Source organism: Furipterus horrens, unplaced genomic scaffold (genome assembly GCF_987537825.1).
Source record: "Furipterus horrens unplaced genomic scaffold, mFurHor1.1.pri manual_scaffold_10, whole genome shotgun sequence".
Classification (NCBI taxonomy): Eukaryota; Metazoa; Chordata; class Mammalia; order Chiroptera; family Furipteridae; genus Furipterus; species Furipterus horrens.
The window spans coordinates 43,577,075-43,604,724 of record NW_028327180.1 but is presented as its reverse complement, the minus strand read 5'-3'; the positions used below and the strand labels follow the sequence as shown (position 1 = coordinate 43,604,724).

The window sequence follows — 27,650 nt, the reverse complement described above, 5'->3', positions numbered from 1 at the left end:
CTCCATACCATTCCCTGGTCCAAGTCCCCTCCCATCTACCTGAGGCTTTGGATGCATTAAAGCCATTTTGCATAAAAAAAGACACTAGCCACCAGCCTCAGGCATGTGGAGGCATTCTAAAAGCTGCTTCCTTTTCCCCATCCCCCAGCCGCAAACTCGGGTTTTTTGGAACACCCCTGTTTCTGTAACATCCCCACATTCACAAAGAGAAGCAGAAAGAGGCCAGTTTTCCTCTAGAACCAGGACAAAATGTTGTTAAAAGTAAGCGGCTTTCCTGGCTGCTGTTGCACAGTGGATTGAGCGTTGGCCTGTGAGCCAAGTGTCGCTGGTTCAATTGCCAGTCAGAGCACATGACTAGGTTGCACGACAGGTACCCAGTTGGGGTGCAAGTAAGAGGCAACCATACAGTGATGTCTCTCTCCCTCTCTTTCTCCTTTCCCCTCTCTCTAAAAATAAATAAACAAGCAAACAAATAAATAACTTAAAATTTTTTTAAAAATAAAAAAAGTAAGCGGCTTTGCAGTCAGAGAAGGACAATTACCATATGATTTCACTTGTGGAATCTAATGAACTAACAAGCAAAATAGAGACAGTCATAGAGAGCATTCTGACAACTCTGCGGGGCCTTGTGGACGGGGTGTGGAGGGATCCAGCAAAAAAAAAAAAAAAGAGAACTCATTGACACCAACAAGTGTGGTGATTGCAGGGCAGGGGAAGTGGAAGAGAGTATAGCGGGGATAAATGGTAATGGAAAAAATACAATTAAATCAGTAAATAAAATTTAAAAATAATTTTTTTTTAGAGTAAACGATTTTGGAGGAGACAGGCCCCGCCCATCAACGGAAGGTGGTTCTGCAGAGCCACTGACCTGTGCACCGCCCCCCATTGTCACTCAGGAATAAGGAAGGCAGAACTGTCCAATCAGGGGCTCAGCAGAGCAGGTGGGTAGGGACAAGTTCAGCAAACTGCTTGGACGCTCTGGCGATTGCGTCACCTCTGTGCTTAAACGGCTGAAAATGTCTCTGTACTGGCGTGTCCTGTACTAGTCCTGGGAGTCGTAGGGAAAATGCTGGGGGACCAGAGAAGCCCGGAAATGGTGAGTGTGTGGCCGGGTGTCCTCAAATGGGAGGAGGAGCTGGTTGCAACTGCCTGGGGAGAGACCCGGCTGTCACGCCAAGTTAGGAGTCTGCTGACCCGATTGCGACGGGGGCTATTTAAAAACGTTTTTCGTGTGGTGGAGATAGTATTATTTTTCTGAAAGTAATAAATATTTGTGTTTTTTCTTGTTGAACTAGAAATATGGCTTACAGTTTTCTTCTTTTACATATAAACATTAGGGCTGTATGAATTTGCAGGATTCTTTAAAAACTGGGCTTTATGTCATTTAAAATATCCACATGGGCCAAAGCAGCGTGACTGAGGGCTGAGGGCTGTGGTCAGTGACCCAGCTAAGGCCCCCTGAGCCTGCTAAGGGAAGTACTTGAAGGCCCATTTGTTCCTGGGGAGCCTGCCCTGTAGGGGTCCTTCCTGCTTACGGCCACCACGGAAGTGTTATTGGAGAAACTGGTTCTTCTTGACAATTCAGTAAGGAATTACAGATATGCAAGCCTATTAGCGTGCACTCGAAGTTTGTTAGTGAATGGGAGAGCAAAAGCAAGGGTGGCCCAAGGCCGGGGTGGCAAGCTCGCCCTAGGGTTCACAGAGGCCCTGCAGCCAGAAGGCCAAGAGCCAAGAGAGTGAGTCCTTTAGGGAGTCCTTTGCTCTGAGCACATACATAGTTGGCTGGATGGGAGATGAAGAAGTTACATTTTGATTGATGTATGATGAAGCCAGCTTTTTTTCTTTTTTGGTGGGGGGGGGCGTGACTACCCATACTTAGGTAGGGTCTGTTAGCCCTAATCTTTATTTTGCTGCAGACTCCGATTGTTCATCTTGTTGTAAAACACAATAAGCGAAGGGAGGCAGTTAATTAAAGTTGAGGCAGTTACCCAAAGTAATTTATGGGCTCTTTCTGTAAGCACTAGGGACTGTCATGTAAAACAGATAGTGACCAGAGGTAGGCAATTAACCAAAGTTGGTTTATGGGTCTCTTCCCTTTGGGCACCGTGGGCCCGCTCCCGCCTTTCCTGCCTTGGGATGAAGGACAGTTTCAAAGGCTTTCTTTCCCATATAGTGGAAAGGCTACACAGAATTTCAAGGACTTTCCTCCTCTCATGCTAACACAGTATTTCTTGTGGCAATATTATCAGACCAGGCCAAGGACTGCTGAGTTAGCAGGTGAGACATGTCTCCCTTTGCTTTTAGCTTTCTGTATTAAGTTCTTTGTTAGATTGCAATGGTGAGGGCCCTGCCTTTGTTTCCCTTCTGGTACTCATTCGACTGTAACAGAAGGAGCCTGTACACTGAGAGAAGCTGGGGATGCAAGTGCATGTGGTGGTGGGCAGGTAACTACCCTGAGGTTCTAGTCGTGGTTCCCCTGGGCCTGTTTCTAGGCATAGGCTTGAGTTTTGCATCCACAGTGTGGGTGCGCTCAGTGTAATTTGTGCACATTGAGAAAGTCTGTGAGAGTCAGCAGTCTGTGTCCTGGGTTAGGGTTTGTGAGTTTGGGAGTTCACTTGGGTCAGAACCTGACACTGAATCCAGCTGAGATGAAGCCAGAGAGCGAGAGTTTCTGTTGTTCTCTGTGGAGAGGCAGGTGTGTATCTCCCAGAGTTCGCTCAGAGCAGCTCAGGTGTCCCTCTTCTCCAGGCACTGGCCCACTCCAGGGCTTCTGTCTCAACCTGGAGAGTCTAGAATGTGGGACCTTCTGAGAGTGGTTTTCCTTCTGTCCTGTGGGAGGCAGGCTGCTCATCTGAGCTGATTTCAATGCTTGTGTTTATTTCTTTTGGATCTTTTATCCACTGAATCATGCAGCCCTTTGGCTCTAGTTTCCCTGAGCACTTTGTAATTTTATTCCCTGTTTGAGAAATAACATTTTAAATTTCCTGTGCTTAAAAATAAAAGTGGATTAAGGGAGATGATGTTGGTAAGGCAAGTAAATAATGAAACTAAACAGAATTTTTGTTTCTTTTAGGCAAGAAACCTCAAGATGTGAGATGAGGGTTTAAACTCTCTGGTTAACTTTTCATTTTTACATCAGTGTTTGTGCCTGGGTGTTCCCTAAAGAACATTGAAATATAAAAGGCAAAAGTAATTGAATTTCTATTTTAAGTACCGGGAAGAAAACTATTTAACACTCATGTAAATCTTTGAAAATCTTACTTCATGTAAGCAGCTAAACCCAGATGCCTATTGCATTATAATATGCTATTTATTCCTGAAAATACCCCTGTGTGAGATAAAGAGGAGGGACAAAGTAAGATGCCTGTAACTTGTCCTTTTAGTTAGCAAGAGATTTGTAAATTTTAATTTTGTATGGTTTATACTTTTGTAACTATTATTTATTAAATCTTAGAATGGTTTCCTATTTAAAAAACTTAAAATTAAAGAAATACTAGTAGACAGTAAAACAAGGTGTATATAAAGTTTTGTTTATTTTAAATAAATCTGTAAGATAGAAAAGTCTAACTTAAGAAAATTCACTGACCACCTGGCCTGGTCCCTCCAGTAATGTTACTCCAGCCACTCCCAAATACATAGTTTTTATTACTTCTTGAGCCTCCTCTTAGTGTTTCCTTATATAAAAACCAGGCATTGCAAATGCATATTGTTCTCACCCAACTATCTTTTTGTAATAAGCAGTCAGACTCCGCATTGTTTGGTGTTTGCTGACAGCTCAGGCCGCCCCCTCCCCCTCCCTGTGTCCACCCCTGGACAGACTGATGAGGAAGTCCAGGGCTCCCTGCTCCGGCACTGGCTTCAGATTCCCACCACACAAGCCCCTCTGTGTGCAGAACTCTTGCCCTGGCCCCGCCCCTGACCAGGATTCTTTGCTTGACCAAACTTTGTCAGGGTCCTGAACCTTCTCCCAGGCCTACCTTTGAAATTCCTTGTAAAGTCCAGTTTTAGCAGGATCCCTCACCCTCCTATCCGCCACCCTCCATATCTGATCAGGGTCCCCCTCCTCCACCATCAGGTGATGTCTGGTCACCCTGGCCTGTCCGCAGTAAGAGTCCTGTGAGGTCAGTTTAGCAGGAACCCCCTAACATCTGGTTCTTCTCCCAGTCATTTTCCATCCACTGGCCCCACCCTAATCTCTGGCCGTAAATTCCCACTTGCCCACGCTGTTCTCAGAGTGGAGCCCAAGCTCATTTTTCTCCACGGTAAAATCCCACTGCAATGGTGTCTATAACTGTCACAGTGGTTCTGAAGAAAATCTGCCTTACCATTTTTAACAAGCACCATTGAACATTTTTTTTCTGTAACACCAAGTAACCACAATAAAAACCCAGGCCATCTTTATTATAACTCTCTCAAGCCTGAGTAGCCTGCGCCGCCCTCTCAGAGACCTCTGTTGTGTGAGATCTAAGCCTTTCCCTGCCCTCTGGGACACACCAGTATCCGTCTCAGTGGCAGAACACCCCTCAACAGGTGACTGTTGGCTCCATGAGCAGCGTGTCCACACACGGGCACTCTTGGACTGCCTTCCCTCACTCAGACTCGCTCACCTGCTCTGCTCCTGCCGGCGCCGGGAGCCGTGCTGCCCGGGGGGCACTGCTGAGCCTGCCGAGCCTCAGTTCTGTGTGCAGCCGCCTTAGGGGGCAGTACCGGGAATTTGTAGTTATTCAGGAGTAGGGGTGTGGGGTTGTGGCCTCCTTGAAGTGGTCCTGGGTCGATGTTTGGCTGGGATTTATCTGTGTGCTAGAGCGAAGCTGTGGCAGTGGCTGGGTTTCCCACATACCCTGGTGGTGGAAGTGGGAAATTGAGACGACAAGAGGTGGGTCCATCTAGTGCTCACTTCTTGAACAGTATTTATTTTAAAAGAGAAAAAGACGACGAGGTCAAAAGGCAGTTAGTAGATGGGCTAGTTTCATTCCTAATACCACAGGGCTCCCCAGGACCCTTAAGTAGCTCTGCTGCTACTGCTTCTGCATCTACTGCAACACACATCCTGACCCTCGGGGTCAAGGAAACAACACCTGTGGCCCTGCTGTGGCACAGCCAAGGAATTAGTTCAAACCGGCCTTCAACATAGGCCCTTAAACTCTTTAAAGCCAGCGGTTTTCATGGGGGAGGTTCCTAACCCTGATGGCACTGGTTAGAGGCTCTCAGAACAAAAAAATCATAAATCTGGGTAGAGACGTACCCCCTTCCCCGAAGTATATCCAGTGACTAAGGGGGAAAATAAAGCAACAGGAGGGAGGAAACAAGAAAAAATACTGAAACTAAGGTCAGCAATTTCACCAATTAGAAATTTATGTGTATTAAAAGTTTATGCAACAAAAAAGATAAAATGCCACCACCTGGTTTTGAGACCTCATAACATAGGTTTTGCATTACTTTTGCCGTCTACTGTAATGCACTTATTCACAAACCCTCATACAAGTAACTAATGCTGGGACTCAAGTTACAGTGACACCTGGGATCCCACTAAGTGTAGTCATGGTACTCTGATAATCTTAGTGGAGTTAATTAATATACTGTAGAGGACAAATACATATCCTGTTGGTGGGAGTGTAAAATGGTGCTGCCTATACAGAAAACAGTATGTCAGCTCCTCCCAAATTAATTAAAAAGGTATACAGTTTTTCCTTCAAGAACTTAACTAAGAGACACACAATCTTAGACATAAATTTAAAATTTTTGCTTTTCTTTTTTAATTTATTTATTTGAGAGAGAGAGAGAAACATTGTTCTGCTACTCCACCCATTCATGCTTTCATTGGTTGACTCTTGTGTGTGCTCTGACTAGGGATCAAACCTGCAACCTTGGCACATCAGGATGATGCTCTAACCAGCTGAGCTACCCAGCCACAGCTCTTATTATTATTATATTTTTTAATGATCATCATATGTCTTCACTGACCCCAACCCATTTCTTAACAACCAATGTGTGTCATTCTCACCTAGTCATGAACATCAATATGCCCTTATAGTATTTAGGAGCGAGGATTGGGTTACACATTACAATGTCATCTTGCTAGGGACTTCTGGCAAAGTCAATGATTAATTTTATGACAGTTCTTACTGGCAGGAGTCCCTCCTTTAGTGAGAATGGGACATTAAACTTCATTTTGTATTTTTAGAGCATCTACTGTACCCCAGGTGCTGGAAATAGGACACTTTTCCCCCATCCATGATTAAAAATGTAGCCAGAGAATTGCTGCTCTACCTCCAGATATGTAGATCTTTCAGTTAAAAAAAAAAAAATCCCCTTCTCTCATTTCTCCCCACCCCTTCTGCCTCTTGCAACCACTATGCTGTTCTTCTATGTGTGAGCTTTGTGTTTTTCTGTTTAGATTTCACATATTAGGGAGATTATATGGTTATTTGTCTTTCTCTTACTGTACTTCACTTAGTAAAATACCTTTGAGGCCCATCTACGTTGTGACAAATGGCAAGGTTTTATTTTCATGGCTGAATAATATTCCATTATAAATATATACCAAAATTGTTTTCTTTCTTTATTCAACCATCTATAGACACTTAGGTTGTTGCCATATTTGGCTATTGCAAATAATGCTTTAGTCAATGTGGGTGTGCAGTATATATTCAAGTTAGTGTTTTTGTTTTCTTTGGATGTGCCAAGGAGTGGAATTTCTGGATAATATGGTACAATATTTATATTTTTAATTTTTTGAGGAATCCTCATAATGCCTTTATTTATTTATTTTTTTTAATGTGTCTTATTGATTATAATATTACATTTGTGCCAATTTCCCTTCCCTCTGCTCCCCTCCACCCGGTGGCCCCCCTCCCTCCAGTTGTCCCCCACTTTTAGATCATGTCCATTAGTTGTGCATACAGTTCTTCTCAACCTCTCTCTGTCTATTCCATTCCCTCCTACCATGATCCTTAATTCCTATATCATCTCCCTCCCTCTCCCCATTCCCCCTCCCTGTTGACCTCCCCCCAATATGTTCTCCGTACCTATAGTTCTTTTTCCACTCTCGTTGCCTGTTTAGTTTGCCTTTGTTTCAATTCCCTAGCTTCTGTTGTTTCTTGTGATGCAGTTTTCATTTTAGATTTCATTGTCTTGATCCTCCTTTTTCTAAACCAGTCCCTTTAACATCTCATATAACAGTGGTTTGGATCTAATGAACTCTTTCAGTTTTATTTTGTCCTGGAAACACTTTCTCTGTCCTTCTATTCTGAATGACAATTTCGCTGGATAGAGTATTCGTGGTTGTAGGTTTTGGATTTTCATTACTTTGAATATTTCTTGCCAGTCCCTTCTTGCCTGCAGGGTCTCCCTTGAGAAGTCAGCTGATAGTCTAATTGGGACCCCTTTGTACATGATTCTTTTCTTCTCTCTTGCTGCTTTTAAGATTCTCTCTTTATCTTTAATTTTTGACATTTTGATTATAATGTGTCTTGGAGTGGATCTCCCTGGGTCCAGTTTTTTTGGAACTCTCTGTGCTTCCTGGACCTGTAAGTCTATTTCCTTCCCCAAGTCTGGGAAGTTCTCCTTTATTATATTTTCACTCAATTTTTCAAGTTCTAGTTCATCTTCCTCGCTCTCTGGCAAACCAATGATTCTTATGTTGGGCCTTTTATAGCTGTCCCAGAGGTTTCTGATCCTCTCATCGTTGCTTCCCATTTCCTCTCCCTGCATTGGTTGACTTCTTGTTCCTTCTCCATATTCCAGTTTGTTGAAATGAACTCTGGATTTTTTTTCCTCACCATCTGTCTCGTATGTGGTTTTGTTCCTTTCGTTATGAGTGTTTTTCGCTTCTTTCTCATCTTTTTCCAGATCTTTTGTGAATTCTGTAAGCCACCTGATAACAATGGCCCAGAACTGAGCATCTGACAGGTTTCTTATCTGTTCATCTGTCAAGTTCTCCATCTGTTGCCTGGTGAGCTGTGCCACCGGGATTTCTATAGTCGTCTGCCTCATTTTGACAGATGCGTTTTGATTTCTTGGGCCGGCTGTAGGGGGCAGTGCCTGTGTACTCGTAATGACCCAGCGACCGGCGGGCGCCTTTGGCGTCACAAATCAGCGACCGGCGTCTGCCTGTCCGCGACCTATTTCGCAGCCCTGTGGCGCTTTCTTTGGTGGCGGGGGTCCAAGATGGATTCACACAGTTATTTCGCTAGGAGACCGGGATCCGTCCTCCCGCCCCCCCTGGGCCTCACTGTTCAAGGCGATGTGGTGGCTGCTTTCCCCAGCGTTGGGGTCGTGAGCTGCCGGGGGTTCGACTGCAGCCGGGGTTGTTCTCCCTGCCGCTGTCCCAGGTGCGACCGCAAACAGCACTGCCCCCTTTCGCTCCCCTTACCTGCCCAAAGGGCGCCGCTGGTTTATAACTTCATATGTTGGGCTTCCGTGTAGTTTTATTTTCTGGAATTTCTAGTTATCCTTTGTTTTGAAGTAGTTGTATTCCTCTCTAGTTGTAGAGGGAGACCTAGCGCGTCCGTCTAAGCCTCCATCTTGGCCGGAAGTCCCCTCATAATGCCTTTAATAGTGGCTGCACCAATTTACATTTCTACCAACAGTGCACATGGGTTCCCTTTTCTCCACATCCTTGCCAACACTTGTTATTGCTTGTGTTTTTGATAATAGCCATTCTCACAGATGTGATATCTCATTGTATTTTTGACTGGTATTTCCCTGGTGATTAAAGATGTTGTTGAACATCTTTTTTCATATACCTGTTTGCTGTTTGTATGTCTTATTTGGGAAAATTTTTATTTAGATGTTCTTTTTATTTTTTATTCAGATTGTTTGTTTTTGGCAATTAAGTTCTGTGAGTTTTTCATAGATTTTGGTTATTTGTCGGCGGCGGCGGCAGCCGTCCGTCTCGAGAGACGATGGCGTAGCTTCCTGAGAGTCTTATCTGCACCGCCGAGAATGGCTGTGCAGTCCGACTCGGGAGTGACAATCCCTGCCGCACTTGTTACAGGTGAAGGCAGATGGCCGTTGTTGCTGCTGTTGACGCTGCTTCCGCCTCGATCTTTTCTGGACCGCCTCCTCGTTGCGCGCAGCCTCTGCGCGTGACGTACCTTGCCTGACCGCGAGCCTCCAGGCTAGGCGGTCGTCTGCTTGAACTTCCCATGTGTTGAGATTGATGGAGCATTGTGTCATGTCCTTTTTGCAGATGTCTTTGAACCGCAGTTTTGGGCGCCCTGTCCTCCTCTGGCCTTCTGCTAGCTCGCCGTAGAGGAGGTCTTTGGGAATACGGCCTGCATCCATTCTTTTGACATGGCCGAGCCACCTGAGGCGTCTCTCACTAAGAACTGCATGCAAACTGCTCATGTTGGCTCGCTTCAGCACCTCGGTGTTGGGGACCTTATCCTGCCAGGCGACATGCAGGACGCGTCGCAGGCACCTCATGTGGAAGCTGTTGAGTTTCCTTTCGTGCCTTGCGTAGGTGGTCCACGTCTCGCTGCCATAGAGGAGAGTGCTGAGTACGCAGGCTTGGTAGATGCGCAGTCTGGTTTTCTCAGTGAGGCTGGAATTGTTCCACACTCGCCGGTTCAGTTTGGCCATAACTGTGGCTGCCCTGGCGATTCTCCGGTTGACCTCCAAGTCGACTGACAGAGAGCTCGAGATGGTGGACCCGAGGTAAGTGAAATCGTTGACAACCTCCAGGGTGTATCCGTCGATGGTGATGCATGGGGGAGTCCCCGTGCCTTGAGCCATAACGTTCGTCTTCGTCAGGCTGATGGCTAGTCCGAACTCCTTGCATGTGTGGGAAAGGCAAGTGACTAGCTGCTGGAGTCCCTCTTCGGAGTGTGATGTCAAGGCTGCGTCGTCGGCGAAGAGCATCTCACGGATGAGCACCTCTTTGACTTTGGTCTTGGCTCGTAGACGGGCCAGATTGTAGAGCTTGCCATCGGATCTGGTGTGAATGAAGACACCCTCGCTGCAGTCCTTAAAGGCGTATTGGAGGAGCATGGAGAAGAAGATTCCGAACAGCGTAGGCGCGAGGACGCAGCCCTGCTTTACTCCGCTGCTGACTGGGAAGGCCTCAGAGGTTGCGCCGTTGTAGGACACCGTGCTGTGCATGTTGTCGTGAAAGGACATGACCACAGCAAGCAGATGTGGTGGACAGCCAATCTTCCGTAGCAAGCTGAAGAGTCCGCTTCGACTGACCAGATCAAACGCCTTCGTGAGGTCGATAAAGGTGAGGTAGAGTGGTTTATGCTGCTCGTGACACTTCTCCTGCAGCTGGCGTAGGGAGAAGATCATGTCCACTGTTGATCGGCCAGCTCTGAAGCCACACTGGGACTCTGGGTAGACGCGGGAAGCAAGGGTCTGCAGGCGGGCAAGAGCGACCCGGGCGAATACTTTGCCGACGACGCTGAGGAGAGAGATGCCCCGGTAGTTGTTGCAGTCGCTGCGGTCTCCTTTGTTCTTGTACATGGTGATAATGTTGGCGTCTCTCATATCCTGGGGAATGTAACTCTCCTTCCAGCAGAGACAGAGTAGATGGTGGAGCGGCTGTAGCAGGACTGGTTTCCCGCTCTTCAGGATTTCTGGAGGGATTCCGTCGCTTCCTGGTGCTTTCCCGCAAGCGAGGCGGTCGATGGCTTTGCCAAGCTCTGCCGCAGTAGGTGGGGTGTCTAGCTCCTCCATGACTGGTAGGTCTGGGATGGCGTTAAGAGCAGTGTCTGTTACGGTGTTCCTCGTCGCGTACAGCTCGAGGTAGTGCTCGGTCCACCGCCGCATTTGCTGTTGCTGGTCAGTGATGACCTCACCTGTCTTGGACTTAAGGGGGGCGATCTTGGAGGGGATTGGGCCTGTTGCCTTCTTGATACCCTCATACATTCCTCGTGCGTTGCCTATATCGGCGGCTTCCTGGATGCTTCTGCACAGGTTTAGCCAATAGGTGTTGGCACAGTGGCGGGCGGTCTTCTGGACTTTGTTCCTGGCAGCCCGTAGAGCTTGAAGTGTACTGGGAGTGGGCGTGGCCTTGTAAGCCAGTAGGGCCTTCCTCTTAGCCTCGATCACGGGTTCCATTTCTTCCCAGTGAGCCTCGTACCAGTCAGCGTTCTTCCGCTCTTTCTTCCCGTAAGCAATAATGGCGGAGTTGTATATGGCGTCGCGGAGACGTGACCAATTGGATTCGATAATGTCATCTGCCGCCATTCCCTCGCCGAGTGCATCTTCCATCCTGTTGATGAATTGCTGGGTCTTAACTGGGTTGCTGGCACAACTGGTGTTGATGCGTGGGCGACCCTTCATCTTGGAGTGGTGCAACCTCTTCGGCATTATGCGCACCTTGCTTACCACGAGGGCATGGTCCGTGTCGCAGTCTGCACTGTGGTAGCTGCGGGTGAGGAGGGTGCTGCCAATATCCATTCTTCTGGTGATGACGAGGTCAAGCTGGTGCCAGTGGCAGGTGCGGGGGTGCCTCCATGACACCTGGTGGATCTCTTTGCACTTGAAGAATGTGTTTGTCACGCACAGGCCGTGGTGACACAAAAGCTCAAGCAGTCGCTGACCATTCTCATTGATCTTTCCTCTCCCAAAGTTTCCGAGGCAGGTGGGCCAGGCCATGTGGTCGGCTCCTACTCTTGCGTTGAAGTCTCCAAGGAGATAAAGAGCGTTACTTCTGGGGATCTTGGATAACGCTTCGTCCAGTGCATGGTAGAACTGTTCTTTCTCTTCAGTGGTGGCGCAGAGGGTTGGGGCATGCGCGCTAAGAATGCTGACTGGGCCGAAAGTTGTTGACAATCAGAGGGTAAGTAATCTCTCTGTGCCTCCTGTGGGTGGCTCTATGGAGTTAACAAGCGTGTTCTTCACAGCGAACCCAACACCGTGCTGTCTTGGTTGGTCCGGAGACTTCCCTTGCCAGTAGAAGGTGTAGTTGGTTTCTCTGATAGTTCCGTTGTCGGCCAACCGGGTCTCCTGTAGAGCCGCAATGTCGATGTTTAGTCGTGCCAGTTCCCTGTCGATGACGGCGGTTTTCCTGGCACCATTGATCCACGGAAGGTCTGCAGTAAGTCCGGGACACATGGTCCTGATGTTCCAGCTAGCGAGGCGAAGAGCTGGAGGCTTCTTTCTTGTTGTTTGCTTGGAATTGCCTGGTGTGAGTGTTTTGTGGCCCACTTTTCAAGAGACGCCTCTCTGATCCCCACGCACCCAGTGGGGCAGGCGAGCCATGGCGAGACGGCACCTAATTGGCTGGGGGCTGCCCAGCTTGAGGCGGGCGGTAGCTGTCCAGTGAGGTGCGATGACCTCTCCCACCATCAGAGGAGACCCCTGGCGCTCATTTCCTTCGCCAATCGGATGAGCTTATAACCGGTAACTGTCTCCTCCCGTGTTGAGTCGACATCTTGCGATGACGCTGGATTGTCCTCTCCAGTGAAGCTACAAAGCCTGGGCAGGGTGATATGGAGGGCCAGCTGTTGCCCATGCAGCAGACCCCCCCCCCCCTCTTCGCAGCTGAAGGATCCAAGGGGAAAGACAGAGTCAATACAGCTTGGCTTCAGGTGCGCCGCAGGAGTTGCCGGTGTTGACTACAACGTCAAACCGCCTTAGGGACTCCGGCTCCGGATTTTCTGTCGGGGTTTACTCCCTTAGCCTTTCCCCTGAAGAGGTATGCCGCAAGGCAGCGGAGGTTTTTTGGAATCAGAGTTTTTCTTCTCTGATGTGCCCTGACTGGAAGATCGAACCAGCGACACCTAGCTCGCAGGCCGACGCTCAATCCACTGAGCCAAACCAGCCAGGGCAAATTTTGATTATTAGTCTATATTAATATATGTTATTCAGTAGTTTGTCTTTTATTTTGTTGATGATTTTCCTTGTGCAGAAGCTTTTCAGTTTGATGTAGTCCCAGTTGTTTATTTTTGTCTTTGTTGCCTTTGCTTTTGGTGTCAGATACAGAAAATCATCACCAAGACCTTTGTTAAGGAGTTTATGGTCTATGATTTCTTCTGGAAGTTTTATGGCTTCAGGGTTCATGTTCAAGTCTTTGCATTTGAGTTATTTTTTGTGTATGGTGTAAGATAGTGGTTCAGTTTCATTCTTTTGTCTGTGGCTGTCCAGTTTTCCCAGAAAAGCAGAATAGTAAGAAGTTAGGAAAATTTCTGGAAAAGTTGAATGGAGAAACTGATACAAGGACAAACAATCTGAACAGCTTACAGCTAGAACTTATCTACTTTAGAGCAAATGGTTTATACCTCTCCTCTCTAACCTGAGAATAAATAGCAAAAATCACCCTGGTCGGGGAGGTAGAGAAAAGAGACCCAATTAATGCCATTTGTACCAGCTAAACTCAAGGACAGGTAAAGTCAGGGGAACAAATAGTAAAAACCCCATTAAAGCCAGACAGACCCAAGATAAAAGTAAAGCAGTAAAGCTGACTGGAGAATGATTCCAAACTCCCCATACACTCATTTTTATGCACTGCATATTAAAAATGCACCTGGGAAGCTGATGAATATCTGTTGAAACCATCCCCTAAGATTCTTGCTCAAGGAAGAGAGATAAAAACCCTCATGACAAAGACCCAGCACTGGCTCATTTTGGAGCATGTCCATGTCTGTTCCCAGGAATGAACTTCTTACTTTTTTTCTCCTAAACTCTAAGGGTCCCCATGAGATTTGCAACCAGGGAAGCAGCAGGCAGTGGCAGCTCATCTCAGACTTACCCCAAATCCTGTCTCCAAGGCCCCCTTTTTCCTGACTTCCCAGTGAGCTAACAGCAGCCCTGCCTTGGCTCACTCTTCCCTATAATGTTTCTAGGGAGCCAGAGTAGAGCACCGCCTCGGCTCTCTCCTGTTGCTTTTGTCCTAAGTCCTTGCTTGTTTCACTGTGCCCAGCTTTAATAAACACACTCTCAAACTCAACCTCTACTCATGCTGTGAAATGTTTTCTACACAAAGTCAAGAACCCACACACTACAGCCTCCCCCCCACCCTGCCACCACCACAAGGCAGACCCACTTCTGGCCCAGTCCCTGTCTGGTGACACTGTCACCATTTATTTGAAGTACCTGTGTTTTTGACATTGTATATTCTTAGCTTCTTTGTTGTGAATTAATTGACCATATTTGTGTAGGGTTATTTCTGGGCTCTCTATTCTGTTCCATTGATCTATGTATCTTTTATGTGTTTTCATGCCAATACTGTGTTTTTCTAAATTACAGTAGTTTTGTCATATTATTTGAAATCTGGAAGAGATGATCCTCACTTTTTTTCTTTTTTTCTTAAGGATTTTATTGTTGTTGTTATTGCTCTTTTGGGTCTTTTATGATTCCATACACATTTTAGGATTTTTTTGTTCTATTTCTGTTAAGAATGCCATTGGAATTTTGATAGGGACTGCATTGAATCTATAAATTGCTTTGGGTATTATATATATTTTAACAATATTAATTCTTCCAATCCATGAGTGTGGGATATCTTTCCAGTTATTTGTGTCTTCTACATTTTTTATTAATGTGTTGTAGTTTTCAGTACACAGGTCTTTTAACCTCTTTGGTTAAATTTATTCTGCAGTATTCTTTTTGGAGAAATTTGTAAATGTGATTGTTTCATCAATTTCTCTTTGTCACAGTTTATTATTAATTCATAGACATGCAACATATTTTTGCATATTGATTTTGTATTCTGCAACTTTACTGAATTTATTACTTCTGTTTTTTAATGGCGTTCTTATAGTTTTATACATCTAATATCATGTCATCTGCAAATAGTGACAGTTTTACCTTTTTCTTTACAATGTTTTTTTTTTGAGGTGGGTGCTAACTGCCCTGACTAGGAGTTAAAATACTGTGGTTCATAAAAGTTGTCAGAGTTCTTGGCTTGTCTTGATCTTAGAGGAGAAGCTTTCAGGTTTTTATCATTGAGTATGTTATTTGTGGTCTTACCTTTTCATTGTTGATTATGATGTTATTAGCTGTGGGCTTATCATATATCACTTTGAGGTACATTCCCTCTACACCTGCTTTTTTGATAGTTTATTAAAATCCTAAATGGATGTTGAATTTTATGATATTCTTTTTCGGCATTTATTAAGATGATTATGTGATTTTTATTCTTCATTTTATTAATGTAGTGTGTTACATTGGCTCATTTGCAGATGTTGAACCATTCTTGCATTCCTGAAATAAATTCCACTTGATCATGATGTATAATTTTTAAAAATATATTTGTGAATTTGGTTTGCTAACATTTTGTTGAGATGCTTTAGCATTTATGTTCTTCAGGGATATTAGCCTATAATCGTTTTTTTAAATTACTTATTTATTTGTTTGTTTATTTATTTTTATTTTTAGAGAGAGGGGAAAGGAGAAAGAGAGAGAGAGAAACATCACTGTGTGGTTGCCTCTCACTTGCACCCCCAACTGGGGACCTGACATGCAACCTAGTCATGTGCCCTGACTGGGTATTCTTTTCTTTTTGTGTCCTTGTCTGGTTTTGGTATTGGGTAATGTTAGCCTCATAATATGAGTTTGGAAGAGTTCCCTCTCATCCCACTTTTTAAAAAATTAGCCCACATCTTATATAAACTATAAAATCCCATGATCCACTGGGTTACAGTGTCAGAAAGCAACATGTTTATGACTTAAGTCATAAATCTAAGGAGGTCATGGAGCAGCTATTTTCTTCCCCACTGTTCCTTTGGGCCAACAAATCAGTCCATCCCATTCTGGAGAACAATTTCCCCCAGTTTCAACGTGGCTTCTGCTTTATATCCTTAGTTATAGGACTTCTGTTCAGCTAGATTTCAGGCCTTCTGCATGGTAGTTGTTCTGTAATTTAGTTGTAACTTTAATGTTATTGTGGTAGTTTCCAACTCCCGCATTTACCTATGCTGCCATCTTAACTGGAACTCCCATTCTAGTTTTTGAAGAATTTAAGAAGGATTGGTATTAATTCTTTGATTGTTTGGTAGAATTCAACAGTGAAGCCAACTGGACCTGAACCTTTTTGGGGGGTAGGGAGTGGTATTTTTTCTGATTCAATCTCCTTACTAGTAATTGGTCTGTTTAGATTTCCTAATTATTTATAATGTAGTCTTGTTAGATTGTATGTTTCTAGGAATTTATTCATTTCTACTAGGTTATTCAAATTGTTTATAATTATTCATAGTAGTCTCTTACAATCCTTTTTATTTCTGTGGTATCAGTTTTTACATCTCTTTCCTTCTGATTTTATTAATTTTTACCCCCTTTTTTTTTGTTGAGTCTAGCAAAGATTTGTCAATTTTGTTTCCAAAGAACCAGCTCTTACTTTTATTGGTCTTTTCTATTGTCTTTTTATTTTCTGACTTATTTACTTATTGTCTAATTTTCTTTATTTCCTTCCTTTTGCAAACTTTGGGTTTTGTCTTTTTTAAAAAAATAATTCTTTGAGATGTAGAATTACAAATATTTAAGCACCTTTAGATAGAAGTATACTAAATATTTTATACATGTTTTCTCCAAGTGAACAAAAAAAGACTATTGTTATAAGATTTTTTAAATTGGCAACTCTAAGCATTTTATTTGGTTTCTCTGAACCCAGATGATCACAATCTTAATGTAATGTGCTTTAGAATCTGTAGTATAAAGTTCAGTTCATCAATTATAAGATTCTTGAATTCAAAGGACACTTAGTTTGTAACCAACTTTCTTATGTATATATTTAAACAAGATGGCTAAAAATAAGCAAACTATAGTCTAGAGAGAAACATAAATACTAGTACATGCATTGTCTAGGGCCTCAGCTATGACATATCATTTAAATGATTTAAGTCAGACATTGGCTTAAGTTCTTTAGTGACCAGAATTAAATAACAGTGTGTGTTGAGGTCAGTCTTTTCCATCTATGCCTGGATTTTGGAGTGCTGATATTCCATTAATGGGACTATCCAATTCCTGTCACTATAATCCTTTGAAGAAAACATAATATTCTTCACAACAGAAGAAAATTTTTAATTGAGAGTTACTAGGTGACCCAGCAATAGTACTGTTTCTGGGTATATACTGTAAATAAATATTTCAGTCCAGGGACTGAAAGAGATATTTTTACATCTGTGTTCATAGGAGCATTATTCATGAGAGCCAAAAGATGGAGCAACCCATGTGACCATTTAGTTTATACACACAATGGAATATTATTTAGATTTAGAAAGAAAGGAAACTGACATATGTTGCAGCCTGGGTGAACCTTTACATATGCTAAGTGACCTAAGCCATTCATAAAAGGACAACTACTATATGAATCCACTTGCTTGAGGTACCTAAAATAGTGAAAGTCATGGAGACAGAAAGTAGGGTGGTGGTTGCCAGGGCTTGGGGACAAAGGGGAATAGGGAGAGGTTGTTTAATATGCAATAGATACTCAGCTTTCAAGCATGAAAGCTGTTATGAGATTGGTTTGTCTATGCCAATGTACTTCTCCCTACTGAACTATATATTTAAGATGTAAATGTTACAGTATGTGTATATTCCCACAATTAAAAGTAAATATAGAAGCAACAGAGTGAAAACACAACCCACACAATAAAATAAAATTGTGCAAATCATATACCTAATAAGGGATTTGTATCAAAAAATATATAAAACTCCTACAACTCAATATTTTTAAAAAGTCAAATAACCCAATTTTAAAATGTCAAAGGATGTAGACATTTTTTTCCCTAGGAAGATGTACAAATGGGCAAGAATACATGAAAAGATGCTAACAATCCCACCCTGACTGGTGTGGCTCAGTTGGTTGGTTGCCATCCCGCAAAGGGAAAGGTCTCTGGTTCGATTCCTGGTCAGAGCACATGCCTGGGTTGCTCTGCAGTTGGGGCACAGAGGAAAGGCTCAATGTGTCTCTCCCTTTCTTTTTCCCACCCTAAAAAATATAAGATAAATAAGTAATTTTTTAAAAAGATCCTAGAAATCCTTACTCATCAAGGAAAGCCAAATCAAAACCCTAATGAGATACCACATCACTCCGCCAGGATGGCTGGAATCAAAAAGTGAGATAATAAGTTTTGTGGAGTATATGGAGAAATCCAAACCCTCATCCACAGCTGGTGGGAGTATAAAATGGTTCTGCTGTCACTTAGGAAATCAGGCTAACAGGTACCCCAAATTTAAACCTAGAATTACTCTAGGACTCAGCAGTTCATTCCCAGGTATATATGCCCAAAGAAATAAAAATATATTTTCAAACAAAAACTTATAGTTGAAGTTTTATTGAAACATTATTCAAAATAGCCAAAAAGTGCAAACAAATCAATGTCCATTAACATGAATAAACACAATGTGCTTTACCCATAAATGCAATGTTTAGCCCTAACAGGAGATGGAGCAGCCATACTCTCGTATGGAGGTGAGGAAGGGTGGGTAGAAGCCTCAACCTGTGAACAGTGAAAGATCAAATGGACCCAGACTATTCATTACATGTGGTGAGGTCATTTAAATTCCTTTTCATCCTCACCCAAAGATGTTTATTGATTTTAGAGAGAAAGGAAGAGAGGACGGTGAGGAGAGAGAGGAGAGACATTGATGTGAGGAGGAAACATGGATTGGTTGCCCTGCCATGCGCCCCCCACTGGGGATCAACCCAGTAACCTTTTGGTATAGGGGCCAGCACTCCAAACAGCTCAGCCACCTGGCCAGGTGAAGTCATTTTTAAGTGCGTTCCATGAGGGGCCTTAGAGCCTATGCTAAACTCTAGCCCCAGCAGTACCTCTGATCCTCTGGTCCCAGTCTGGCCTGGGTGCCACTCTTGCTCTGCACAGGACATCACTCCTTTTGGAAACTGACTCTAGAATTCCCTTTGCACATCCATGATCCCACATTTAGAAAGAAGGGCAGGAAGATGCTTGTGCCCCCGTTAGGACCAGCAACAAGATTTGTTAAAAGCCCTGGTCGGCTAGCTGAGTTGGTTAGAGCATGGTCCCCCACACCGAGGTTGTGGGTTCCATCTCCTGTCAGAGCACACACAAGAAGCAGTCAATGAGCTCTGGCTGGTGTGGCTCAATGGACTGACTGCCAGCCATCCTGTGAACCAAAGGGTCACTCGTACTATTCCCAGTCAGGGAAGTCAGGGAACATGCCTGGGTTGCAGACCAGGTCCCCAGTTGGGGGTGCGCGAGGCAACCACGCATTGTTTCTCTTCCTCTCTTTCTCCGTCTCCCTCTCTCTCTCTCTCCCTCTCTCTCAATAAATAAATAAATAAATAAATAAATAAATAAATAAATACTTTTTAAAAAGAAGCAGCAACCAATGAATGCATAAATAAGTGGACCAACAAAGTGATGTCTTGCTGTCTCTCTGTCTGTCTCGATCAATTAAAAAAAAAAAAAATCCTGGTGGAAGCTGATTCTGTTAAGTCATCTGACCTCCCCCCAGTTGTCACTCGGGAACTGGGAAGTCCTTTCAATCTGTCCAGTCTGGTGCAGCTGAGGCAGGGGGGAGGGGCGATGCTTAGAAAACCACAAGCACATGCCCCAGTTCAGGTCTTACCTTCACCTAACCTCCCAGTTGGGTCTGGTGCCGCCTCAATCAAGCTCCAACCTGTACCGGAGGTGGGAGCTCAAGGGATGGAGCTTAAGGGATGATGCTGGGGAACCCCAGAAACTGGGAAATGGTGAGTGTGCAGGGCCCAGGTGTGCAGAAGGGGACCAGGGGCTGGCTGAAACCGGCCTCCCCACAGTCAAGTCCAGACTCTGTACCAGAGTTCACCAAAGACTCAGATTGAACCTTGGGGTTATGCTGGACCCCGGGTGTCCTGTGCCGTCGCTGGCACAGCGACTTCAGCCCAGCCTGGCCCAGCCCCACCCCCGAGCCTCTCCAGGGCAGCTCTGTGCCTGCAGCCCTGCATCTCCCCAGATGGTGCAGTGACCAGGGAGAGGGTCATTGGGGACAACCATGATTTGGTCTTTGAGGTCCCCAGTTCCCCCTTTCTCCCCAGTGGGAACCTGTTTTCTCCTGAGTTTTCTAAATGTTTGAGAAGCCTAAGCCTGGCTTCAATTTTCCGACCCTGCCCTTCCCCTCCACCCCCAACCCCCAGCTTTTTCTAGAGTTTTAATCTCTAAATTTTTAGATTTCTTCCTACATCTGAAATGCCACCTTCCTGTCTCTGATTCACAGCATCATCAAACATCTGCCCTCCACGATGTATTTCAAACAGAAGCAGTATTGAATTTTTTTTTTTCCTTTTTCCACGTCAATGGATGTCTCATGTTAAAGATTAATTTTTTGCCTGTGGTTATTTTATGTGCGGGGAAAGCTGAGAATAACCATCTGGAACATGTTGTATGAAATCCCCTGCAGGATCTTTCCTGGGTGCAGACATCCTATGGGAAGTCCATTGGGTGGAGGTTATTTTTGAAACCTTGCTGGGTGACCTATACTTCACACTGCCCCTCTGTAATATTTGCCCCGGCCAAGAGGCAGATGAAAGAGGCTGACAACTCCAGCATCACATCAATGTTTGTTAAGGGAACCTACTACACAGGAGGCTCAGGCTGGGTGTAGGCAAGAGCATATGGCTATCCTGTCATGGAAAGCGTTAAATAATTGCACAGAACAGGGCTGGAAGGATTGGTGCACTGGTGCTTGACCCACCCTGGATTAGGGGAAAACACCTTCAATCCTTGGGGCAAGGTAATGGCCAGTTCCTGTAACCAGCTCCATGTAGGACAGTGTCTGAGGGGACGTAGGGTAGCAGTCTGTATTCTGGCTGGATCTAACTCGTTTCCAGCAGCACTCACACCTTGGTACAGTCCTCTCTACACCCTCCCTTGGTTTGTCATGTTGAAACCATTTAATCACTTTAAAAAAAAATGATTTATTGATTATGCTGTTACAGTTGTCCCAATTTCTTTTCCCTTTGTTCCCCTCCACCCAGTGACCCCCTTCCTCCAGTTGCCCCCCACCTTAGTCCATGCCCATTGGTTGTGCACATAGGTCTTCTCAACATCTTCCTGTCTACTCCACTCCCTCCTACTCTGCTTCTTAATTCCTGTACCATCTCCCTCCCTTTCCCCCTACCCGCTCCCTGCTGACCTCCCCCCTAATCTCTTTTCTTAAGTATCCATTTTCAACAAATATAGAATGTATTTAATAACAAATCTTGAAAGGCCTCTCAGTCTTCAGTTTTGGGGTTTTGTTTTCCCCCTAGACTTCAATTCTTCACAGCGAGGAAACTGTCAGCTGGATCCAGTTTAAGGTTCTGACCATGTACGCGTGCATCCCTGGCTTTCCTGGGCTGTAGCTTCTCTCAGTAGAGAGGGCTAATGCCAGGGGCTTCCCTCTACTGCTGCTCCCCCCTACCCCATCTACACTGCAATGAAGATCCTGACCCTCAAGGTTAAGGGGACAACGCCCATGGCACCCCTGTGGCACAGCCAAGGAGCTGGTTCAAGCCAACTTAAGTCGGGGCTCCTTCAATTCTATAAAGCTACCAGTTGTCATGGGGGTGGCTCCTAACCCTGATGGCACAGGTTTTAGGCTTTTTTCCTCTGGAGGAAAAAATATATAAATGTCAGGGTAGAGAGGGGTACCCTTTTCATTGGCATATATTCAGTGACAAAAAACAAACAAAAACCAAATAGGGAAAGGACAGAGGGAGGGAACAAAAGCAATTTGATCCAATTGAAAATCCAAAGTATACTCAAAGAATTACATACACAACAAAAAGATCAAGGTTCGGAATTAATTTTGCCATGTGCTGTAACATGGTGTATATATTGCAATGCACTTTGCTTGCTTATTCTATTGATAAATCCTCCAGATCTTCTCATATCAATGACCTTATTTTAAAAAGGTGCATATGATGAGTTTATGTAACCCATTCTTTCTAAATAGACACTTGGCTTGTTACCAATTTTTGCTGCCAAACCCATGAATAAAAACTCAGATTTCCACATTACAGGACAACAAGTTATGTTCTCTTCCAACCTTAATAATGTCTTAATTTTTTTTTATCAAATATATTCAGAAAAGAGTCTACAAAGTGTATGTGTTGTGTTAAGACATAGTAATAGCAGTAGGAACACCCTTGGAATCATCAAGATTCATAAATGGCCTGTGGGCAATGATGAGGGACCTGGCCTGCAACCTAGACATGTGTCTTGACTGGACACTTAGATGCACCCTAATTTGGGTTGTGTGCACCTGGTGTTGCAGTTCAGCCTCAATTATGGTTGACATGTCAATGGCAGGGATTTACCCCCAGGCCAATCGGCTGCGAGGTCTGGTCTCACAAAGTGGAAGGAAAGGAGTGTTAATCCCGTTGGTGAAGCAACGCTCTGGTCCCCTGGAGTGTGAGGCCGTAGCTTTCTGGTGAAGCAAACAGGCTCCCACTTCCCAGTTTATTAAGTTCAATGTCTAGTCTCTTTTGCTCCCCTTCTCAATATCTAGCTAAACACTGGTGATAAAAGGACTACTTAGTAAAAGGTATGGGACATGTTGAATCCAGATGCTGCTTATTTGGAGTTTGAATCTTTGAGAGGTTTTAGGAAGACTGCAGAAGGAGCCAAGATAGGCATTTTCATGGAAAAGCCACTGAAACAGCTTGGTTGGGCCCACAAGTTGGATGGGGTGAGATCTCAGGGAACCACCAAGGTGGACCAACAGTGTTAGCCAGGTTGGTGGCGACCCAGGTATGGCCACCTGCTGTTTCTATGGGGGCAAGTCTCAGCAAAGGAACAAAAGCGTTTGCCAGCACTTCTGTCTGGAAGAAAGCTGTCGCTCCAGCTTACCTCAAATCCAGATAATTCATTACCTCCCTGTATCATCCCTGTATGTCTCTGGTGCCTTTTGAGCTACTGCCCCAGCCCTGGAGCTCAGAGCAAATGAGTTTGAGTACATCTATGCACAGGCCCTTTAAGAGGAATGCCTGCAGAAGTCCTCCATCTCCCTCAGCCATAACCCCACTGGCTTTCACAGTCAGCCCTTGCTCCTCAGCAGGGATTTCTGCAACTGAGATAGCCCTCCAGATTTTTAACCACCACACATGGGTGTGGGAACAGCTCATTTTGCATTTTCATCCCTTGCCATTCTCAATGTGGCTTCTTCTTTATATCTTTAATCATAGTACTTCTGTTCAGCATGATTGCAGGTGGTTTTCAATGATGGTTGTTCTGTAGAATAGTGGTAATTTTGATGTGGTTGTGGGAGGATGTGAGTATAGCATTCACCTACTTCGCCATCTTGACTGGAAGTCCTCGGGTGAAAGTCTTAAAATAATATTTGTTTCATTTGCATAGCATTTGTCATTTCCCATCATGCTGTGAACCCTGCCATAGAGAAAAATAAGATGCAATGTGATCACATAAAATGTATCAATTTTCATGTATTTATGATGAGGTTAAATTTATACAGAAGTAAATGTGAACAGAAAATAAGGTGGTGTTTTTTTTTTGTTTGTTTTTTATGAAGTCATAGAATAGATATTTGGAGACAACAGAATCATACGTAACCTTTCTGTAAATGGAGTCCATGTGTCCAGTGCTGGCAGCCTCACATTTTACTGTACATACATATATTTGGGATGTTTTAGGACTCAGTGGCCTTTGAGGATGTGGCTGTGAACTTCAGTCTGGAGGAGTGGGCTTTACTGGATCCTTCACAGAAGAAGCTTTACAGAGATGTGATGCGGGAAACCTTCAGGAACCTGGCCTCCATAGGTAAGCGTGACAACTAATCTTCACCTTGTTAATTAGAGGACAGGTATTTCTTGTCCATCAAAGCTGTAATGTGGGGAGGGAAGACACTCTTAAATAAACTGAGCATGGTCACAACTCACCATAGAAATAGAATCTGATAATTTTTCTAATTTCTGTTACTTTGGATTAAATTTTCTGGGTCTGTATTTTAGGAAAGAAATGGAAAGATTGTGACATTGAAGATCACTACAAAAGCCAGGGGAGAAAACAAAGGTGAGTCACACTGACAATAGAAAGCCGTGTCTAACATGAGAAACCTGTTATGCTACAACTTCTCAGAAAATTTCCACCAAATTACTTTCTTATATACGACAAAGGCGTTTGGTGTCTGAAAACTAGTTCAAGTGAAAAGCAGCCTTAATAAACCCTCTATATGAATATCACAGTTTTGATAGCAAGGCTGAAGTCCTCTTGCAGAGTATTCAGTATAGTCAATTTTAAGCCATTCAGACAAGGCAGAAAACCTACCTTTTTGCTATAAATTGTAGACATTTAGTTCAAATATTCTAATAAATATAAATGATAAATTAATCAAGAATAATGTGCTTCTTGTTTTTGTTTTTCTTACAGAAGTCATATGGCAGAGAGAATCTGTGACGGAGAAGAGGATAGTGAATGTGAAGACAGTCTCAGCCTTATTACAAATCTCAATCTGAACAAGAAATCTCTTGGAGGAAAACCACATGAATACAGCGTGTGCAGGAAAGTCTTCATATGGCCATCATTTCATCATGGGAACATCAGATGTCACACTGGACACAAGCCATATGGAGAGAAGCCATATAAATGTTGTCTGCAGTGTACTGAAAAACAAGAAAGAAATCACAATGAAGAGAAGCCTTATGTACACAACATATGTGGTGAAGCTTTCAGTTCTAGTTATGTTCAAGTAGGTGAAACTGGAGAAAAACTTTGTAAATATAAGGAATGTGGGATAGTGTTTAGTGATCTCTCAGTCCTCCCAGCACATGTGATCACTCACATTGGAGATGGACTTCATAAATGTAAGGAACATGAGAAAGCATCCACTTCTCCCAGTTCATTTATAATACACAAAAGGAGTCACCCTGGGAAGAAACTCTATGAATGTGAACAATGCAGCAAAGCCTACAGACATCACAGCTCTTTACAAACACATGAAAGAATTCATTCTGGAGAGAAACCCTATAAATGTAAAACATGTAAGAAAGCATTCACTTCTCTCAGTTATCTTCGAAAACATGAAAGGATACACACGGGAAAGAAACCCTATGAGTGTAAGCAATGTGGCAAAGCCTTCAAATACTACAGCTCCTTAAAAGCACACAAAGTGAGTCACACAGGAGAGAAACTCTATGAATGTGAGGGATGTGGTAAAGTTTTCAGTGGTCCCACTGCCTTAAAAACCCACAAAAGAACTCACACAAGAGAGAAACCCTATGAATGTAAAAAATGTGGAACAGCCTTTAGATATTACAATTCTTTACAAACACATGAAAGAAGTCACACTGGAGAGAAACCCTATGAATGTAAAACATGTGGGAAAGAGTTCAGTTGTCTTAATTATCTTCGAAGGCATAAAAGGACTCACACAGGGGAGAAACCCTATAAATGTAAGGAATGTGGGAAAGGTTACAGTGATTACACTTCTTTAAAAGCACATGAAAGAAGTCACACTGGAGAAAGACCTTATAAGTGTAAAACATGTAGTAAAGCGTTCAGTTGTCCCAGTTACCTGCGAAAACATGAAAGAAATCACAATGAAGAAAAACCTTATAAATATAGAGGACATAGTAAAGCCAGCTATTACACTACCTTAGAATCACACGAGTGGACTTACACAGGAAAGAAACCCTATGAATGTAAGCGATGTGGTAAAAGTTACAGAGATCACACTTCCTTAAAAACACACAGAAGAACTCACACTGGAGAGAAACCCTATGAATGTAAAGCATGTGGGAAAGAGTTTAGGTGTCTCGATTATCTTCGAAAACACAAAAGGACTCACACAGGAGAGAAACCCTATGGATGTAAGCAATGTGGTAAAAGTTACAGAGATCACACTTCGTTAAAAACACACGGAAGAACTCACACTGGAGAGAAACCCTATGAATGTAAAGCATGTGGGAAAGAGTTTAGGTGTCTCAATTATCTTCGAAAACACAAAAGGACTCACACAGGAGAGAAACCCTATGAATGTAAGCAATGTGGTAAAAGTTACAGAGATCACACTTCGTTAAAAACACACGGAAGAACTCACACTGGAGAGAAACCCTACGAATGTAAAGCATGTGGGAAAGAGTTTAGGTGTCTCAATTATCTTCGAAAACACAAAAGGACTCACACAGGAGAGAAACCCCATGAATGAAGAAGCAATGAAGTAAAGCTTTCCTTTCTCTACAAGGTTTCCAAAGACATGAAAGAAATAACGCTGGAGAGAGAAACTAAATATAAGAAATGTGGGAAAGCCTTCATTTTACACACAAACTATTGAACACAGTGAGCACACACTATTCTAGCCCATTCTGAGTTTAATCTAGGAGCAGAGTGGTATCCTTGCAAGTCCAATGTTTTTCCCCAGTGGAAACATCAAAAAGGGACGTGGCTATGTAAAGGCATCATCCAAGTATTGATTTGATGGTACAAGGTGACCTGTAGGGAGAGGGTATCATTTGGGATAATAATCCTAGTTTAGCATGAAAGGAGATGTGGGAGATTTTCAGATACACTATATCTAAATGTAGGAAAGCCTTCAGTCATTCCAGTTCCTTCCAAAGGCATGAAAGGCATCACTGGATAAAACGTTTTGAGAATAAATAGTGTTGGAAAGGCTTCAATTTGCATGCATCCTTACATGTGAAAAATCTCAGGGAAAAGAGATAAAATTATATGGGAGGTGAAAAAGCTTGATGGAAATTAATCCATGTATACTGTTCCAAACTTTCAACATGGAAGAATGTCTTAAAGTTATATATGCATAGTGTTTATCAAGCTTGTTTTGTAAAGTACCTCATTGCAACGTAGATTTCTAATTATGGAAAAATTACTGAAATGAGATAACTGGGAGTTGGCTTTCAGCAGAGGTATATATAAGATTACCAAACAGGGCTTTTTCCTTAAATGAGTTAATATTTTCTTTCCATTTTGAAGCTTGTTAGATCCCTGGGTAAACTGAAGTGTATTTCTTTCTTTCTTTTTAAAAAGATTTTATTTATTTTTAGAAAGAGGGGAAGGGAGGGAAAAAGAAAGGGAGAGAAATATCAGTGTGTGGTTGCCTCTTGCACACCCCCAAGTGTGGACCTGGCCTGCAACCCAGGCTTGTGCCATGACTGGGAATCGAACCGGCAGCTTTTTGGTTCGCAGGCTGGTACTCAGTCTACTGAGCCACACCAGCCAGGGCTGAAGTGTCTTTCTAATGTGCAATTATATTAAAATTTTTAGACTGTTTTATTTGTTCTCTGTGAAGGGACCGTTGTATAATGACAGTTTGATATTTGTTAGGATTTCCTACTGGCTTTGTGACAGTTCCTGGATATCCTTAGTCCCTTAATTATATATACTAGATTCTACCTGTTTACTGATGAAACTCCTTTCTAGGATAAGAAGTATAAAAGCCTTTCTTCATAACAATAAATGCTTGGAATAAATCTTATGTATGGCCAGTTCATGAAAGAATCTAGTTTCATGGGAACAAATATTTTTATATTTGGGACTTTGCTCATTGTTCTTTATTCTGACTCATAGTTGGTGACTAGACTCTGATTTAAGAAGAGAGAAACCTGTAAAAGGACAAAAAAAAAAAAAAATTACCCAGGGACCTAGATATTTTAGAATCCATCACCTTTATGACCTATCTTAGAATTTACAAGTAGCCTCATTTACATGAGATTTGGAAGGGAGCAGTGAAGAACACCTTAGTCAGATTTTGAAACCGCCACGCAGGGAGAGACAGATGTATAGGACCTTTGA

At 43.4% G+C, this 27,650-nt stretch overlaps 1 protein-coding gene across 2 annotated transcripts; it reads left to right on the top strand.

Annotated features, from left to right (window-relative positions):
• The first annotated feature begins 932 nt into the window (after positions 1-932).
• Positions 933-26,381, top strand: LOC149999896 (uncharacterized). 2 transcript variants are annotated; one of them, XM_090289651.1, is made up of 4 exons: positions 933-1,096; positions 23,537-23,663; positions 23,855-23,915; positions 24,273-26,381. In XM_090289651.1, exons 1-4 carry the CDS (start codon positions 1,067-1,069, stop codon positions 26,047-26,049), a joined length of 1,995 nt encoding a protein of 664 aa, XP_090145777.1. In that variant the 5' UTR covers positions 933-1,066; the 3' UTR covers positions 26,050-26,381. The 2 variants fall into 2 exon arrangements, 1 of the variants encoding a protein (XP_090145777.1); XR_016513584.1 differs by lacking the exons at positions 23,537-23,663; positions 23,855-23,915; positions 24,273-26,381 and adding an exon at positions 3,074-3,198.
• Positions 26,382-27,650: the final 1,269 nt, after the last annotated feature.

What these genes read in the sequence shown, in the direction of transcription:
- LOC149999896 (XM_090289651.1), top strand. Translation starts at nt 1,067, where the DNA reads ATGCTGGGGGACCAGAGAAGCCCGGAAATG. An exon ending in ACCAGAGAAGCCCGGAAATG is followed by an intron (nt 1,097 to 23,536) that starts GTGAGTGTGTGG and finishes GGGATGTTTTAG; the next exon opens with GACTCAGTGGCCTTTGAGGA. An exon ending in CAGGAACCTGGCCTCCATAG is followed by an intron (nt 23,664 to 23,854) that starts GTAAGCGTGACA and finishes TCTGTATTTTAG; the next exon opens with GAAAGAAATGGAAAGATTGT.